Source organism: Larimichthys crocea, chromosome XXII (assembly GCF_000972845.2).
Source record: "Larimichthys crocea isolate SSNF chromosome XXII, L_crocea_2.0, whole genome shotgun sequence".
In the NCBI taxonomy this organism is placed as follows: Eukaryota; Metazoa; Chordata; class Actinopteri; family Sciaenidae; genus Larimichthys; species Larimichthys crocea.
The window spans coordinates 10888830-10905949 of NC_040032.1; the positions used below are offsets into that span (position 1 = coordinate 10888830).

A 17120-nucleotide genomic window follows, 5' to 3' on the forward strand; every position below is an offset into this window, starting at 1 on the left:
TGTATCCAGTGGAAAAAAACAACGTCGGGAGGTGATCAGAGATGCAAACACGGCACAACAGTGATATAAGTTAGCGTAGTGTTTGCAGAAAATAGCTTCTGTTGATGTGTGCTTAGCTGTGAAACTTCTGTCTGTTTGTCTTCAACTCTGTAATAAAAGTTACCCCGACTCAGAGAGAAAGAACAACAGCTTTCCTGCTGGCAGCAGCACTGCAGTGCTGAAGAAAAAGAAAAACAGCTGGAACTGTACCTGCAATATGGAACAACTGACGTGTGAGAAATAATAATAGTGCGATGGCAGTTTTGCTGCAAATCAATCTGCACGCCACAACCAAACATTTGCATTTAGCGAGATAAAGCCAATGCCACTTTTATAGACTTTATGTTTGCACACACGTTAATGCATGGTGTTATCGGTGTGGAAAAGCAACAGTGACATTTCACTCTTAACTGAGTGTTAAAGAGCAGTGCACTGGGGGAGATCTTCAGTAGTAGTGACACCATTTTGGCCGATGCATTTATTCATTTTCAAGGCAGGCACAAATATTCAGCCGCACAGTGCTTGGTAGGGATTTTCTCTACTATGATCTGCTGTTGAATTCAAATCAAATATTTTCAACCTCACCCAGCTCAGCTGTTACCACGACTCTCAAATATAATAAATTCAGGATTTACTGGCAGGCCTCATATTTCTCTGTGTGAAGCCCCACTCATTTATTAGGATTATCTACATTCCACCAGAGATAAGAACCGACGGCACAATGAGGTTCAGAGTCTTGTTAAAGGTCTTTAAATGCAGAATATATAATAAGCTGTTGCTAATTTGATTTTGTGCTTGATCCTTGAATAATAACCACTGATGTCTAAAAATAACACGTTTTAATTGTTTTTCACTGCAGAAATCACAACATCAAACACGATGTATACAGAAGACGTTCGACAGTGGAAGTAGCCTACTTATTCATCTTTGAAATTTCACACACAATGCACTGTATCTACGTGTGCATCCTGCTGGAGAAAACCCCCTAAGCTGTCCTCCATTCTATGCTATGACTTCGACTTAGTTTATGGAATGTGTCCCTGCTGGGTTTTCATTTCCTCTGTCTGAAAAAAAAAGGAATGCAATCAGAGTGCTGATGTTAAAATCATTACCTAATGACTAAAGCCTTTGTATGACTTCTTCCATGCTGTGGCATTCACTGTTCAAGCACACATCGCGCATTATTGTGTGGAGAGGAGCATTTAGAAAGAAGTTTGTTTGAGGACTGTCTGCCGAGGCCAAGTGAATCAAATGTGCTCAGCCCAATCAATCGCCGAATCACACAGGGAGGATTTTTCTTGTAGATATTTTTCTGTTGTGCAGGAGAATTCTTTGATGACATACGAAGAGCAAAGTGCTGCTCATACGCTGTGTAGCAACGCAGGATGTGATGTCTACAAGTATTTTGGAAATATTTAGGGATGTCACAGCCACCAAGAACATTTCTGACTGGCTATGCGTGTCGGCCTATAGGATAGTATGCATACACATTCTTCAGACATCTTCGCCAGCGAGCAGTCTGAGGCACGGCGAGCTCGTTGTGTGATGCTACTCTTCGTTTGAGTAGCACGAGGCGCTATGCTGTACCACATTAAGAACCAGCAGCTGCTATGTCCAAAGGATGGCTCCCAGCCAACGACGTAACACGCTGCCAATCAGTTTGGTAAGGTATAGGGCGAGGGATTCAAAGATAGAAAGCGAATGTTAGTTTGGTCCCTAACTTGGTACATTATGCTGTCAGGAGCTGCTGCGGCTAATCTAAATGAATTGAAAAATGTTTTCTAGGAGAGGTCTCTTTTGGTCGGTAACTGAGGCAATATCACACGTCAGACAGCTTCGCCGAGAAGCTGCAGGCCTCAGCTGCAGATCTTGTATTTTGCATCATCTTCTGTTTAGTTGCTGGTTAATTTGTGCTGATCTCTAGTAAGCAAAATGAACTGAAAGTGACATCAGCCGCGTAGATTTGCTATACATCAGAGGGATCTCTTTGACACCAAAGCTAGAGCTGTGGCATCGCTACATTTGTTGAGAATTTGAGAATTCATAAATAAAATTGTGTGAAATAAATTCATGAAAACCAAATAGTGTTGATTTTTTTATTTTCTCTCTACCAAACTGCATCTTTTTAAAGGCGTGAGGGATTCAAGTTCTCGTTGGATCGGTTAAATCAATCTGAAACCGAGGGACTGTATTTTCAACATCAACACGTCAGCAATAAAGCTCCTGTAACAACACGACACCATCACTATCTTTCCAAACTTATTACCCATGCCACAGTCCTATGCTGGATGTGTTTCCGTGACATCTTTATGTCCTTCCAGAAACAAAGCTTCGTGATGTTGACAGTATGGAGGATCATTAAATTTGCCTGCTGCTTCTCTCGGAGCATAAATCAAGCCAATCCATCTCTCTCCGATCCCACTCCCTGGTGGCTTACTTAGAGCCATGCCAACGCAGCACTGGCTGTGGAATGAGCAAGGGTAAGCATGCAAGGGCTGTCCTTAAGATGAGCGGTCTGACGGTATAAACAGGCCTCTGCCATCTCTCGAGAGCAATAGGGATCAAGCGGGCTTAGTGGGCTATGACCTGTGAGGGCCCAGACAGGCCCAAAACATGCAACACAACACAACACGATTGTCTTAAGGATTGCTGCTCTATTGAACACGAGAAAACTAGCTTACATCACACTGCTCACGGGCCCGGAACAGGACCTAGATGCACTCCGCTGAGGATACCCAGCAGACTAAAGCCTTATGAATAATTCTGAACATCCTCCTCTCTGTTTTAAAGTGAGGCCCTCAAAAACAAATTAGACATCCCACAATCTGATTGCCAAGGAAAAGAAATCCTGCAATGTAAGGCCTATTAGTCTTACAAGACTGTAAAAAAAAAAAAAAGATCTTCTCAGAAATGATGCATCGGATTCTTCGGGCACCACACAGGGTGGAATTAAAGGGAAAGGCGAAGGAAACGACAAGACATTTGCTCGTGGTTTAATTTCCTCAATTGCTTTATGGCCATACATAAATGCTTAAATTGGTTTGTAACATATGCTCTCCTCGCTCTGTTTACTTCCTTCATTTAGTGTGACTGAATCACTTTATTAGTGATTATCCCCCCAAAAGCTGCAGGAACGCACAGCATCACACCTCATCATGTAATTTACCCATATAGTAGGAATGGAAATATGCAAATAGTGTCGGAGTATTTTGCAGCACAAGATATGCCCCCGGGCTGCTTGTCCAATGACACAAATCATCAATTAAGATCTCAGCAGGGTTTGGGGATAAACTAAATTGGCATTATCTCTATCTGACAATATGTAGAGCCGTGTGGGGTACATGACAACAAAGAACAAACATCAGTGAGGGTGATTGGTAGTGATGCGTTTCGACTCGAAGTGTGTGTTTAAGTGTGCGTGTGTGTGTGCACTTTGCAAATTCATTCCCAGGTGAATTACCCACTTTGAGACACTGAAGTGAGACACAACAATCTACACAATCATTTGTATAAAAAAGGCAAGAGACCCCCTTTTGGGTCCTTCAACAGCGACTCACGGCGACGACAACAGTGTCTTTCAAAGCATTTACTTTCACAGGGGGTGCAAGTTTAGCTCCTCGTGGGATTTTATGCTCAGCACTCTGCACCTGCCGACTGTGTTTGACGGAGGGGGGCTAAAGTGGTCTAAATCGCCATTGTGATTTCTCAGGGAAGCAGATGATTAGTAAACAAATGGTTCAGGCATATTTAATTAAGCTAATGTACTCTCAGTGCTCTGACTATAGTCTTCACTGCGAGGGGGGGGGGGGTCTTTACTTCAACTCTAAAATACAGTTGTAAAATTTTAACACTCACAGATGACAAACTGTAACACTGAGTTATATTTCCTGAACCTTTTCCTGAGCAATGTGTGATTTTTTTTCCCCCTTCTTCAAATTTAGATGCGTTTGCCAATTCTGCGCCTGTACTGGTACATTTATGTGATATCTGAGGAGCAGAGATCAAAGCTGACAGCAACTGAACAGATGAGTCGACTGGGTTTGACTCACAAAACTACCAGAAAAACACACACGGTAAACAAACCCGAGAATCGTGTGTTCGTAAGTGGCGAGATCATTAAAATGGAATCGAACAGGGCCCCAGTTGTTCAAGACAAGCTGTCTTGAGAGAGACGAGGGGCTCCACGTCTAAATCACACTGACGGCGTTTTTTTTTTTTCTGCCAGTCAAACGTCTCCTATGAGTGAAATAGTCATTCGTGCAATTGTGGAATAAACTGGTCATCTGAAATAGAAAGCGGTGAGTGGCACACAAAGAGGGCCAGTGTTCAGTCTAGAGAGGTTTTTGCAAGGGCATGGAAGGCTGAGAGTAAACATCAGACCTCACTGAGATGCAGATAGTTTGAGGAACAGGAACACTTCAATTGAAGATGAATTCACCAAGAAATTCAAAAAGAACCAGACTCCCCTGTGTGACCTTTTAAAAATACAGTAAATAATTGTATTTTGCTTTACATTTTTCTGTTATAAATACAAAGGGGGGGGAAATGTTTTACTTTGAAAAACAAACTGAAAACGTCGCCTGTGACAAGGTAAGCATAAGAAAAGAATAAATCCAGCATTATCAAGAGAAAAAAAAACTACATTTCAAACTAGTTTGACATTAGTGTGCGGCGGTTATTTGTTTATTTTTTGTCACAAACAAACAAAAACAGCCACACACACACACACACACACACACACACACACACACACACTCCTGTCTAGAATAAGATTTATTATAGCCCCCCCAAAAAAATGTGAATTAACTTGGATCAAATGTAAAACACTGAAGTTATTTTATACTGAAAATCCTGTATTACTGTATATTCTTTGCAAACGCATCAACTTTGCCCGTCAAAATAAAAGCCTTTTTTTCCTTTCTTTTTTTTTTTTTGCTCGAATAAACAGCATGGAACTTCAACATTGGGGGAAATTGCAGTAGCAGCGAAAACAACACAACCAAATATATTTTCATGGTAGATTCACGTTCTCATACATTCGCCGTAAATTTACAAATAAATCAGAATGCGATGTGGCATTCCGGTGCTAATTGACAAAGGCCGTAGAAATAATAATAATATTATTAATAATAATAAAACAAGCAGCAGCTTCCTGCAGCTATGCGCTCATACTGTCCGATCCGCTCCACTGTTCATCATTATTAGTCTGTAAATTACAACCGTTTGCACAAAAGCATCCGCCGCGAAATGCAACACATCCTACACACAAACATTACCGAGAGATTTTTTTTTTCAAAATAAAATTAGAGGAAAAAAAAAAGAAAGAAAGAAAGAAAGAAAGAAAATCCAAACGCCGCATCAAGCAAAAAGAACGAAAAAAAAAATCCACTGGTCTTTCAGTCCAGCACAAAAATGCATCTCCTCTCTTTCCCTCTCTCTTTTTTCTCCCCCCCCTCGACTCCCCCCCTCCCTTCCTTTCTCTCTCCCTCTCTCTCTCTCTCACCCTCCCTCTCTCTCTCTCTTTCCCTCCCTCTCTCCCTCTCTCTCTCTCTCTCTGTGTGTCTCTCTCTCTCTCTCTCACTCTGGCCTGGCTGGCTGGCTGTCTGACTGTATGAATAATGTCCTGCCTTTTGTAATGAAGGGGGGGTAAAGGGGAAAAAAGGACGCTGAAGTGGTAAAGCCCTGCTCCCATGCACTGACATTGAAAATGAATGACAGCTTACCTGCATGCCAATCTTCATCAGACTGACACTGGGCTGACAGCACAGCCTATACTCCTCCACACAGCCGGTGACGTCAGCCATGCCAGGCCCCTCCCACCTCAATCTCCATCTCCAGCTCCCCATTTTCCCAGCACCGGGCTGCTGATGCCTTCCAGTGTCCGTGGGAAATACGGCAATCGGATGTGAGGCTTCAGGAGGAAGGAGGGTAACCCCCAGCAAACATCTAGGGGGGAGGAAATTAATCATACTGGTTCAAAGCATTGACAGGGAGGTTTTATTCATCCTGCATGATTTGGTCATTTTCGATAAGCTTGAATGATTTCAGCTAAACAAAAGACTCGTCACCTCAATAACCACAAATCCACTAGAAATGCAAGCAGGAGACCGACACGACAACTTATTCAGTCCCTTCATTTGCTTCCAGTTTGTCTGTGAGAGTGAGGCAACAGCATCCCTGAGAGGAGAAGGGCTGGATGTGACACAGGTGGAGAGAAAACCTTCAGTTACATATAAGACAGATAAAAAACAAAAAACAAAACAGGGTTTGTATTCGATGTTGCAAGAAAAAGAAAAAAAACCCGGATGAATCATTGTTTATTTTCCCTGATCTCTTTATGCTCAGACACTGAACTGCAGTCAGGAAGAAATACATAACTACATTTCAACATTTGATTATCTATTTCATCATCTGATCTGGATTGTTCAGGTTTACCGGTGACTAAAACAAGACCATGAGGTTTACCAGTCTGTGTCTATGAGAAGAAAATAATGCCTGTGCTCTTATCATTACTCTGACAGTCATGTACCTTTAATTAGCCTGATTTTGGTGATTCCAGGTGAACTTAATTAGGAAACCAAACTCCTCGCACAGTCTGGTGTGAGATAGTTTTAGGTTTTTCTTTGTTTTTACTCTTACTATTGGTTGCTATAGTGTTTTTTGTTTTAGCATCCAGACCTCCTGGACTATGTAAATGATTAATAAATGCTGGATTCATGGATCTTACGAGGGTCACTTAAAGGCAACACGTCTTCTTTCCAGTAAGCGCGTACACGTGTACGTGCACACGCAAGCAAACGCACTTGCCTTTTTGAATCGCGGATCTGGCCAGCCCCCTGTCGGTCTGCATTAACTATTACATTCATCACAAACACAGACAGGTGGGGACGGTGGGTAGCAAAACACACACACACACACACACACACACACACACACACACACAGTGTGTCAGTGTGTTTATTATTTCTGGGTGATGATGGCTTCCACATGCAGTGCTGCAAAGAGCAGCTTAGATAAAGATTTTAAACTAACACACAAGAAGTGATTTCATATCTGATCCATATCCACTTGTTCATATTATATATAACGACGTATTACAGGTAAAACTCTTTTACTCTTACATTAATATTATTATTTATATCATGGTCACTTACTTTTTGTAATATTATTTTTATTATTGTCACTACTCTTGCAATAATATTTATTATTTGTACAATACTCTTACAATACAATACAATACTCTTTTTTACATCATGCCACTTTTATCCTCAGTACTTGTCTGTTTTGAAGGTTGATTGTTTCTCGTGTTAATGTAGGTTACAGATATTTCTGTCTGTTTATTGATTTGTTTTTTTGCATTTCTACTTTTTTCTAATTCTGTAGTGTTTGCTACACTTTGCTCTGCTGCTGTAACAAGTAAAATGAATGAATAAAGTAAATCTAATCTAATCAGTGCTGCAAAGAGGAGCTTAGATAAAGATTTTAACACACAAGCAGTGATTTCATACATTACATATATATAAACGCATGCTGATTTAAATGCAGAACAGACTGGATACATTGTTGTTGTCTTTCCTTTCAGTATCGACGCGTATGATTGGCTCTCCTTGAGTCGGACGGTATCCAATCAGATTCCAGTTTGCTGTCACCAGGAAGCAGACGACGCTTGGAAACGCTTTGTCCAGCACGTAAACAAAGAACCGGAACTGTCGGGTTACCGGACGGCCCGGTTTGTTTTTAACGGGAGAAATCTGATTTTTAAGCGGCCACACGACGCAGCTGTCGGCCTGACTTCACCCTCACAGCGGTGGACGTTAAACCGAGCTTAACCCGGCACGGCTCGGCTCGATAATGCCGTTAACGTCACGTGTTTGTACCCGGTTCACACGGTAACGTTTCCTCCGTCTCTCTGACTAACCGGACATGGCCAGCACCGTGTTACAGGTCGGTACCGGCGTGTTTGTCATCGCCATGGTTTGGATCGCGGCTCTGGTGTTCGGGACGATGCTGCTGAGAGCGTCCGGGTCAGCCAGGTGAGACACACACACACACCTGTACCTTTCCAACCTGGAGCCTCTTCTCCCAGGTAGAGAGACAATAAAACATGTTCTGCAACAAATACTCCGACCTAAAGACACATTTCGTGCTCCTATAGTTTTAATACTAAATCATGCTTTTAAGGTGAATTCAAACAGAAAGGCTGAGCTCAGGTGTGTCTGTGCAGGTGAGTGCTGGACTTCCTGTCACCCTCCCCTCCCACTTACAAAAATCCTGTTAGAAGATATTTACATAAAGAGTCCTTGCATTAGCTCAGAAACAGGTGGATAGACCGAGGACAGGTAAATGACTTTTCCCTTATGTATGCAATCAAAGGTAAACAACCCATTTTTGATAACACCTGGGATCCCTTTGGAAACTTTCTTTCGAATAAAGACTGGTCTGGTTTGGTGGAAACACCTGGGGATGACCTGTAAGTACTGTCTGGAGTAGACTGACCACTTTCTAATGTTTCTGTAATGCACAGGATCAGTTAGGGATGCACGATATTTATCGGACCGATAAAATATCGGCCGATATGGGAAGAAATTACGTCATTTTTTATCGACCCCATAGGTTCATTTTAACTAGGGCTGCCACGATTAGTCGATTAGTCGCGATTATGTCGACGAACAAAATCGTCGACAACTATCGGCATCAGACCTGACTGTACCGTAAATGATACCATAACACAGACCCTCCAGGAATTCACGATGTTGCGATTTGCAACTTCAACGCCACTCTAGTGAATCCCCGTGAATTCAGGGCGGTGTTGCAATTTTAACCAATTACCGCGATTTTTAAGCAAATTCTGCGCAGTTCTGGATTGAACTCGGCGGGTTAGGGATGGCCACATGATGCGGCAGGATCCCCTCGTGGGACCTCTCCCCGGCGTTGGCTGGCCTCTGGGTCGGCATGGAAAGACTCTGGGGCGAAGGTGGCTCACGGCTCCGCGAGCTTTACAGCGCCCGGCAACCCGCCCCTCTCCGGGACAGTCAATTTACATATGATCCGATTAGTCGACTAATCGAAAAAATAATCGGTGATTAGTCGACTATCAAAATAATCGTTTGTGGCAGCCCTAATTTTAACCGATAAAAGATCCGATAAATTTATGAAACTGGGGAAATTGTTTGCAGGCTGAGTCGCCCTGAAGCCTGAAGACTAATAATGAACATGTCGGTTTTCGGTATCGGTAGAAATTTTTCATATCATGCATCACTAGGATCAGTGTATGGTTGGTTTTGTATTTATTCTCCTCCATTTGTATTTCTGTTTACTTATTATTGATTATTGATTTATATTTATTATTCGTGTTGCCGGTTTGTTGTTATGTCTTGTTCGTGAAATGAAGACGGTTCTACGCGCTTTGGGGCACAGTTTGAAGCCTCAGTAGTTATATGTATGTGTATGTGTATGTGTCTGAAAATTAATAAAGACATTGTTGGAGAAAAAAAAAGATATTTGCATAAATTGATGAGTCATTGCCAGATTCCTGCTAAATTTGTAAATAGCTTCACATGTGGCTTTGGTACAATCTGTTGTAGATTTATCAGGCAGCACTTTAATTCAATAAAATCATAGATCTGACTATTGAACACAGTGTTGAAGAACTGTGTTGAACACCTTCTCCTGGATTTCACACAGGAAGGTTGCAGCTCTGATATGTTTTGCCACCTTAATATTTTGTCGTCACATTAGTGCGGTGTCTTTCCATGGACCACGACGACACTAAAGTCAGTAAACGTTTGCTTGTATTGCTCTGTGGCAGCACACACTGTGCACGTGGCGTGAGCCGCGGTTACAGTAAAGTTTAAATGGGCTGAAACACGGCGCTGTCGACTTGATTAGAAAGTTAACAACTCGCGAACGCCGCTGTTTTGATTGCTGCTTCATAATGACATTATCCTCAGATAACCCAGCGTCTAAATCAGCAGTCCTTTGTGTTATCCTCTTTGTTTGAACTGTGTGTGTGTGTGTGTGTGTGTGTGTGTGTGTGTGTGTGTTGCCAGGTTAGGCGTTATCCCTGTCTTCCTCCTGGCTCTCACCATCACTCTGGCACTGGTGTTTTTCCCTCGCAGCCCCGAGACAACTCCCCCCTTCAAAGAGATAGAGGTGAGCTCCATGCACTGAGCTCACACACACACACACACACACACACACACACACACACCTTTACACACTCACAGTTTAATGACGCCTACTGTCAGCTAAGTTAACTTCCGCTAATATATCACACCCTGCTGAGGCTATGAGGGGGTCTCTTGTACTATATTACATTTGTGAGTGATTCTGTTCACTACCTAAAGTGACCTATATACTGTATATATATTTATTACTATGCTGCTGCCTGATCCATGACCAGAAATATTCCAAATCAGTCTTATATCAGAGCTTTTACTGCATTAAAACACAGAGACTTGTGTTATTGTCGTCTGTTCTCGTGGCTCACGCCTAACGTACATCGGCTGGGATGTTTTTTTGAGGCCGTGGCTTCAGTTTCCAGCAGATCTTTTGGGTGCTGAGACGAAACAAACAGCTCAGTGGTCATCTCTCGCACTAAAAGTCAACCTAATCACACATTAGGGCCTGTGCTGTTGATGCATTATGAAAAGTCAGTCACTGGTTTCATGCTTAATAATCACTACAGCAGGACAAACATGTGTCACGTATGTTTGGTCTTAATATTGAAAGCTCAGATCATGTTTCTACGAGCAGAACGTTCCTTTATCTGCACTGATGGAGGATGTAGTCTAGATTCAGGTTTGAGGTTAGGTGGATGTAAACAATAATAAAACCTTATATCTGATATGAATCCATACTGTAATGTGTACCTGTAAATGGTACGTGTCGTTGTGTGTGCACTTCTGTGTGTGCGCTTGTCATAAAAGGCCTGTTCTGCTTTATCTTAGTCCAACAGCAACACAGAACAAACACTCCCCCATGTTGCCTCCGGGTCGTGCCAATAAGCCGGCCAGATCTGCCAAGCAAGCTGCCACCCCATAGAAATAGCAAAGCAGAGCCCCCGTCCTGGCCAGCTCGCATTTTATAGCCTTTGTGCAAAGGCAGATACCAGACCAGGAACAGAGGGAGGCAGCAAAATCTGACTTCCTCCATTTCTGCATATAAAAATCAACCCATGGTTACTACAGTGTTTTAAAAGAGGACTCATATAAAAATCACCTTATAATGTAAGCAGAAAGTCATCATACCCATCGGATAGCTTTCAATATTTATCTGTTATTTCTTTAAATTTTGGAAAAAATGTCTTTAGCCTGTCTGGCATTTTATTAGAACAATAAAACACAGACTCTCAGTGATAAAACGTAAAACATAAAATGTAAGAAAAAGACACGTGAAGAGGAAAAAAATTCAAATCTGGTTTCTAAGAATCGAGCAGTTCTGTCGGGATAACTGACTAGCCAGAGGCGTCGTGTCACACCTGCCAGAGTTAAGCTGAGAGAATCTGGAAAAACAGAGAGTGTGAAGCTTCCTCCGTGACTCGCCTCTGTCATATTTTAAACTGAAAGAAATCGATGACAGACAGTTTTCACACAAAGAAATGGAATTAAACAAAAGGTAAAAGCGAACGTGAGAGAGAAAATACAGATGTTTTGTGTTCGTGTGTGTTCAAGTCTTACTTGTAATCAGTGAGATAATGTCGTGTATGCATGAAGACTGTCTAAGACATGTCTAACCTCTTGCTGTTAAACAAAAAATAAAATATCATAGTGCCAATTAGGCCAGTCCCAGACAAGGGGTGGGGTTGGTTTATATTAAACCCCCACCTCTACCGCCCGCCCGCCCGCCTGCCTGCTCCCACCCGCACGCTCAATGGCACATTAATAAAACATAGCCCACACTTTGGGGTCCTGCTTGCTGTGTAATTGGCAAATTAAAAAGTGAGATGTGTTAAATGCATCCTTAAGAGACGGTATACATCATCCCCACCTCTCACACACACACACACACACACACACACACACACCTAGTCTCATTCCACAGCAGTCCCTGTGAAGCCTCTCTGTAGTCAGCAGTGGGGCTGACGCTCTTCTGGTATTATCTGGCTTAAGGGCGTTTTCTCGGTTTGTATTAGCGTGTTGATGGCTGACTCACGCTCTTAATATTATCTCCATCTGAGTCCAGAGCTGAGTGTTGATTAGATCTATCAATTGCAGCTTTACGAATTCCAAAACCTCTCCCAACTTAAGCAACACCGACATTAATCTAAATCACCAACCCCTTTTTTTTTTGTCTCTGTGCCTTCTTCCCTGATCTGTTCATCAGTGTAGCACTCAGGCGAGCTGCCGTGTTGTGTTGTTTGTGACCATCTAGATAAAGAATCAACATTTAGTCTTTAAATCATCTGCTGGTTATTCCATATAGAAATCCAATAAGGTAACCGTGGCACAGTTTCATCAGCAGATACAGTGATACGTAAAGTTTAGAGGTTAAATCTGTTTGTTAAGCATCATCAGTCAAATTCTCAAAGCACCTCCATCACTGGGTGCACTGTAAGTGTGTAGACATGGGTCCAGTGTGTAGACTTTAATAGCATCTAGCAGTGAACTTCAACAGATTGCAACCGACTGAATACTCCTTGCCTCACCCTCCCCGTCTGAGTATGTAGGATAATGCTTATAGGCCACAAAGCTTGTGCACTTAGAGGCGGTGTCAGTGTGTCTGAGGAGCAGATCTCTCCGTTGATATAAAAGGCTCAATCTAAGTTAACATAAGCATAATGATTCATATCTGCATTTTATTATACACTAACAAAATAATACTTACCAACAGATCCTCCTGAATCTCACACACTAGACCTCTGACTTTATTATGAGGTGTTTGCAGATTTGAATGATATTCTCCGGGGTAATGAAATTACAGTTGTGTAACAGTGTCGATCATGTCTGGCTGATCTTTCAAATCAGGTCAGTATCAGTTTAGATTAGAGTTTGGCATTTTATGTAATTTACCTTATTTGAGAACTTTCATTGAGTTATTATTATTAAGTAATAAGTTTTTTAAAAAATCTGATGATCCAAACAACGAATACTGACGATCCAAATCCAGAACAAGGACTTGTAAATACAGATCTAATACACTGAATCTGTGCATCACTACTCGTTATAAATATTTAAGTTCACTCAAAATAGTAAAAAGTAAACTATCATCTTGACTGTTTTTCTGTTTGTGTGTCTTCTGTCTATGCAGGAGGCCCATTTAGGTCCTCATGTAACACAAAGCCTTTGTGAAAGCACTCTCCTGACATCTGCTGGCTAATAGAGGAAATACTGACCGTATCAACAGCCATGCATTCGATATTAAGTTAAAAATGCTGCAGTGTTATTATTAATATCTCTTAACCCTGAGCCCATTCTCCTGTTCTCCCTTCACAGATAGTCGACTCTTTGTTCATCGGCCGCTACGTCTTGTTGGCCGTGGTGAGCGCGGTCTTTCTGGTGGTGTTCTTCATACTGCTCCCCTTTCATTTCCTGGAGCCGGTCTATGCCAAGGCCTTAAGAATGCACTGAAGCTGCCAGGGTCAAAGCTGGCACCGGGATCCCATCACTGATGTACACAAGACAAGCTGATGAGACTCACACACACACTCACCGCTTCATGTGGAAACAGACTACAGAATGCATCCCAAACACAAACAGCAGGAGAGACGGTGTTTTCTTCATGGCCGACTGTTTGCTGCTTGTCGACTGTTTATGTACAAATGAGATATCCCACAGTGCCCTTGTTGTTTATTCCTATTTTGTATCATTTAATAATGAGATGAATAAATCGTTTCTTATTTGACGTGTGTAAAGTTCGACCAGCACTGAAACATTCCTTCCATCTTTTTAGAAAGAAATCAAATATTTAGGTTGCTCCATTGATTTGTCTTCTTTTTATTGCTTGATCTCACATGTTCATTCAACTGGACTGAACAATCTTTAGTACATATGTTTAATATTGTACATGGTCCCTGCAGCCCATTTATTTACTGCTTTTCCAGAATATTCTGTACCAAACTGATGAATAAGATTAAATCCCCTCAGTGAGTTTTTAGTTTTTCTTCTTGTTCCCTTTGTTTGGATGTTTCTGCTCCACACCTGCTGATAATCCAGTTTTACATGGACTATGATTATTATTATTATGATTTCTTGATAAGTTCGATGAGTAGATTGATACATCTATATATCTGTACATCGAGTAGGAAGTTACTGTGCAGGTTCGATCCCCGGCTCCTCCGGTCTGTATGTTAAAGTGTCCTTGGGCAAGATACTGCTGCACCATCAGTGTATGAATGTGTGTGAATGAGATATGTAGTGTAAAGAAACTCTTTGAGTGGTTGAAGATATTTTATCTGTTTGTTCAATCCATAGAAAACAAATGTAATAATTACAATTTGCTAGTTTACAGTAGGTGATTTGATTCTTCTTAAGAAAATGTCCTGTCCAGGTCAGCAGCAGCGGTTTGGGATGTTTACAAAAATGTTTCAGTGGTTAATAAGATCACTCCTCTGTACGGTCATCATATCAAACCTGCCACATATTAGATAGTCAGTTGTGATTGGCCTGGCCTGACTCAGAGCGGGTGGAAATCTGTCTGAACGGGAGTGTGGCCAGACGCATCTGCCAGAGAAAATAAAATATGAGTTCACAGATTTTGTCTAGTTCCCAGGCTAGCATCAATCATATCATCAAACTCACAGCAGCAGAACGAATAAGTGAACTTCCCAAAGTGTCTGTTCCTGAAAGGAAACAAGCTGTCAGCCGGTGTAACTGGTAGGAAGGTACGTTGTTATTTCATGTGTGGTCAGAAGTTTATTTGAGGATAGGGCAGGTGATTTATGAAGAAGTGAGGCCCACACGACTTTACAGAACACAGTCGTAGCTTTCTCTGTGAAATGTATCATTGTGTTTTGCTATTCTACGTTTTTGGTAACACATTTTTGCCAACCACTGAATCATATCCTGTGCCGCGCTGTCAGTAGTTTGACAAACACAGTGCGGCATTCACATGGTTATGATGCTGATTCCATGGGGTATAAATAAGCAAATGATTCCATAGAGAGTAATGAGCTTTTGCAGTCTAGAGGCTCAATTATAAACACTTGCCCCCCTCCCACCTCCATTTTAAAAGTGTGAAGCCTGAGGAGACGTGGAGTGGAATTCCAACCAGGATGATGAAAGAGAATCTAATGAATCAAAACCAATCCTATTAGTTCCGGCCCACATCTCCATACTGTGGTCCTTTTTCTGCACAACAATCCACCGCATGATTTCACACAAGCTGGGGAACTGGGGGATTTCAGCAGGGTGGGATAGGGGGGGGATCTGAAAAACCTTTCAACCTGGAGGGACTTGTTGCCTGTAATTGACCGCATGATTACCGCAAAACATGATCTTAGCCCCTCGCAGAAAGTGGCACCGAGGAACGAGCTCGTTTAAACCGAGGGAGACGAAGATATTCCCTTTAACTTCAGCTTCTTTGTTCCATCACTGATCAACAAATTACCTCTGTGAGAACATTCACTCGCAGTTTATGTTTCAAGGTCACAATGCAAAGAGTGTTTACACCAATTCCTCAGTGTTTTGAAGCCTCCAAACTCAAGGTCTTTCCAGTCCCTGAAGAGTGAGTCGAAGGAGGAGAACTGACAGTATTCCTTGGCTTACCCTCTCGTTCTCACACACTCCCTCGCTCCACCTCACCTTTTTAATCTTCCTCTCTTCCCCATCGTTCTCTCTCTCTCTCTCTCTCTCTCTCTCTCTCCCTACATCCTTTCCTCATTTCAATTTTTGCGACTAAACTCCATCTCTGGGGAGTGGGAAAATGAGCAGAACAAAGCATGTGGGGGTTTGAGGATCATTTGGAACTGGGAGACAGAGTCTTTGTGGCGCAGCCAGCTGGACATATAAAGAGATGGGGGCGGGCGAGATAGAGAAAGAGGGGTGGGTGGGTTGGGGGGGGCAATGCAAGGGCAAAGAGGTGTGAGGAGAAAGCTCAGGGTGCTTGGTTTTTGAAACCGCCGAGGGGACGGGGTGTGCTCCTCTCTGGTAGATCCCGCATTCAGATGCACCCAAGCGGAACTCCTGGCTTGCCGTTCACATCCATAGCCATCTCTCCCTCTGTTTGTGATATGGATACCGTCACCGCCCCACCCAGCTCTCACAACACCGAAAATCCATTAAGGATTTCAGCCGGTGCACTTATCCCAGAAGAATGCGATTCAGTTCATGTTAAATCAAGCAGATGGCAATGTTTGCAATCCTTTCAGAAAGTTTGGTAAATAAAACTCGACGAGTCCTCCGCGGGGTAAAACTAAAAATGCACGAGTTCATTTTAAATCCTCATATAGGCTTGGATTAAATACGGGTTTATTAGCCAACAAGTGGGTGTTTGGCAAACCTGAAGACATCAGGGTTCACTGGCTGGGTATTTCACTGAGCTGTGAAAGAGCCACTGATGGAACGTGGAAATGAACCAGAGCCTTGTCACCCGAGCAACAAACTATGCAGTTTTGTGGCCAAGAAGAGTTTTTTCTCAGCGCTGCCTGGTTGTGCTCTATTATGCACTCTTGTGTATAGCCAAGGGATGCTATCATTGCAACACACACTAGGGGGGCAGAATCCTTAAGCTGAGATCCCGGTGTTGCCTTGGCCTTTTACCTCTCTCTCTCAGGAAAGGATTACCCTAAAGCTCGGCCTCTCGGGGGGACGATGAAGGCCCAGATTAGAGGTCAGGTCTCTCGCCAATAGCCCTCTGCTGTTTGGACATGACACCCCATTGCGGGCCGAAGCTCGACCCTATGGGGGGTTCTATTTTGACAGTGTTGAAGACATGATTGAATATTGGCCGGGCTTAGAAAAGGCAGTGGCTACACCGATCAAAGAAAATGTTCACAATAGTTGAACATGGGTGGTCACAGAGCACGCTCAGGCTCCAGCTGGCCTGCTCTTTAATATTTTAGCTTTTTGATTGAACTAGGTACAGTTTGGCACAGAAGGTTAACACAGACAGAGAGAATGGTTTAAAAATGTTACGATGGATGC

The 17120-nt window shown here is 42.6% G+C and overlaps 2 protein-coding genes across 4 annotated transcripts in view; one reads left to right on the forward strand and one right to left on the reverse strand.

Annotated features, from left to right (window-relative positions):
- The window catches only part of LOC104930637 (pbx/knotted 1 homeobox 2), a 76767-nt gene extending 70895 nt beyond the window's left edge, over positions 1-5872 (reverse strand). The window contains exon 1 of one of the 2 annotated variants that reach the window (XM_027273641.1): positions 5763-5872. The gene's annotated coding sequence lies outside the window, so the exon portion shown is untranslated. Of the gene's footprint in view, positions 1-5315; positions 5341-5762 lie in introns of those variants that run through there. The other variant, XM_027273643.1, reaches the window with a different exon arrangement.
- Positions 5873-7638: 1766 nt separating this feature from the next.
- tmem218 (transmembrane protein 218) lies at positions 7639-14139 on the forward strand. 2 transcript variants are annotated; one of them, XM_027273259.1, is made up of 3 exons: positions 7639-8072; positions 10094-10191; positions 13473-14139. In XM_027273259.1, exons 1-3 carry the CDS (start codon positions 7963-7965, stop codon positions 13646-13648), a joined length of 384 nt encoding a protein of 127 aa, XP_027129060.1. In that variant the 5' UTR covers positions 7639-7962; the 3' UTR covers positions 13649-14139. The 2 variants fall into 2 exon arrangements, with proteins under 2 accessions (XP_027129060.1, XP_027129061.1); XM_027273260.1 differs by having other exon boundaries at positions 7647-8072; positions 10089-10191.
- Positions 14140-17120: the final 2981 nt, after the last annotated feature.

What these genes read in the sequence shown, in the direction of transcription:
- tmem218 (XM_027273259.1), top strand. Translation starts at nt 7,963, where the DNA reads ATGGCCAGCACCGTGTTACAGGTCGGTACCGGCGTGTTTGTCATCGCC. An exon ending in AGAGCGTCCGGGTCAGCCAG is followed by an intron (nt 8,073 to 10,093) that starts GTGAGACACACA and finishes TTGCCAGGTTAG; the next exon opens with GCGTTATCCCTGTCTTCCTC. An exon ending in CCCCCTTCAAAGAGATAGAG is followed by an intron (nt 10,192 to 13,472) that starts GTGAGCTCCATG and finishes CTCCCTTCACAG; the next exon opens with ATAGTCGACTCTTTGTTCAT.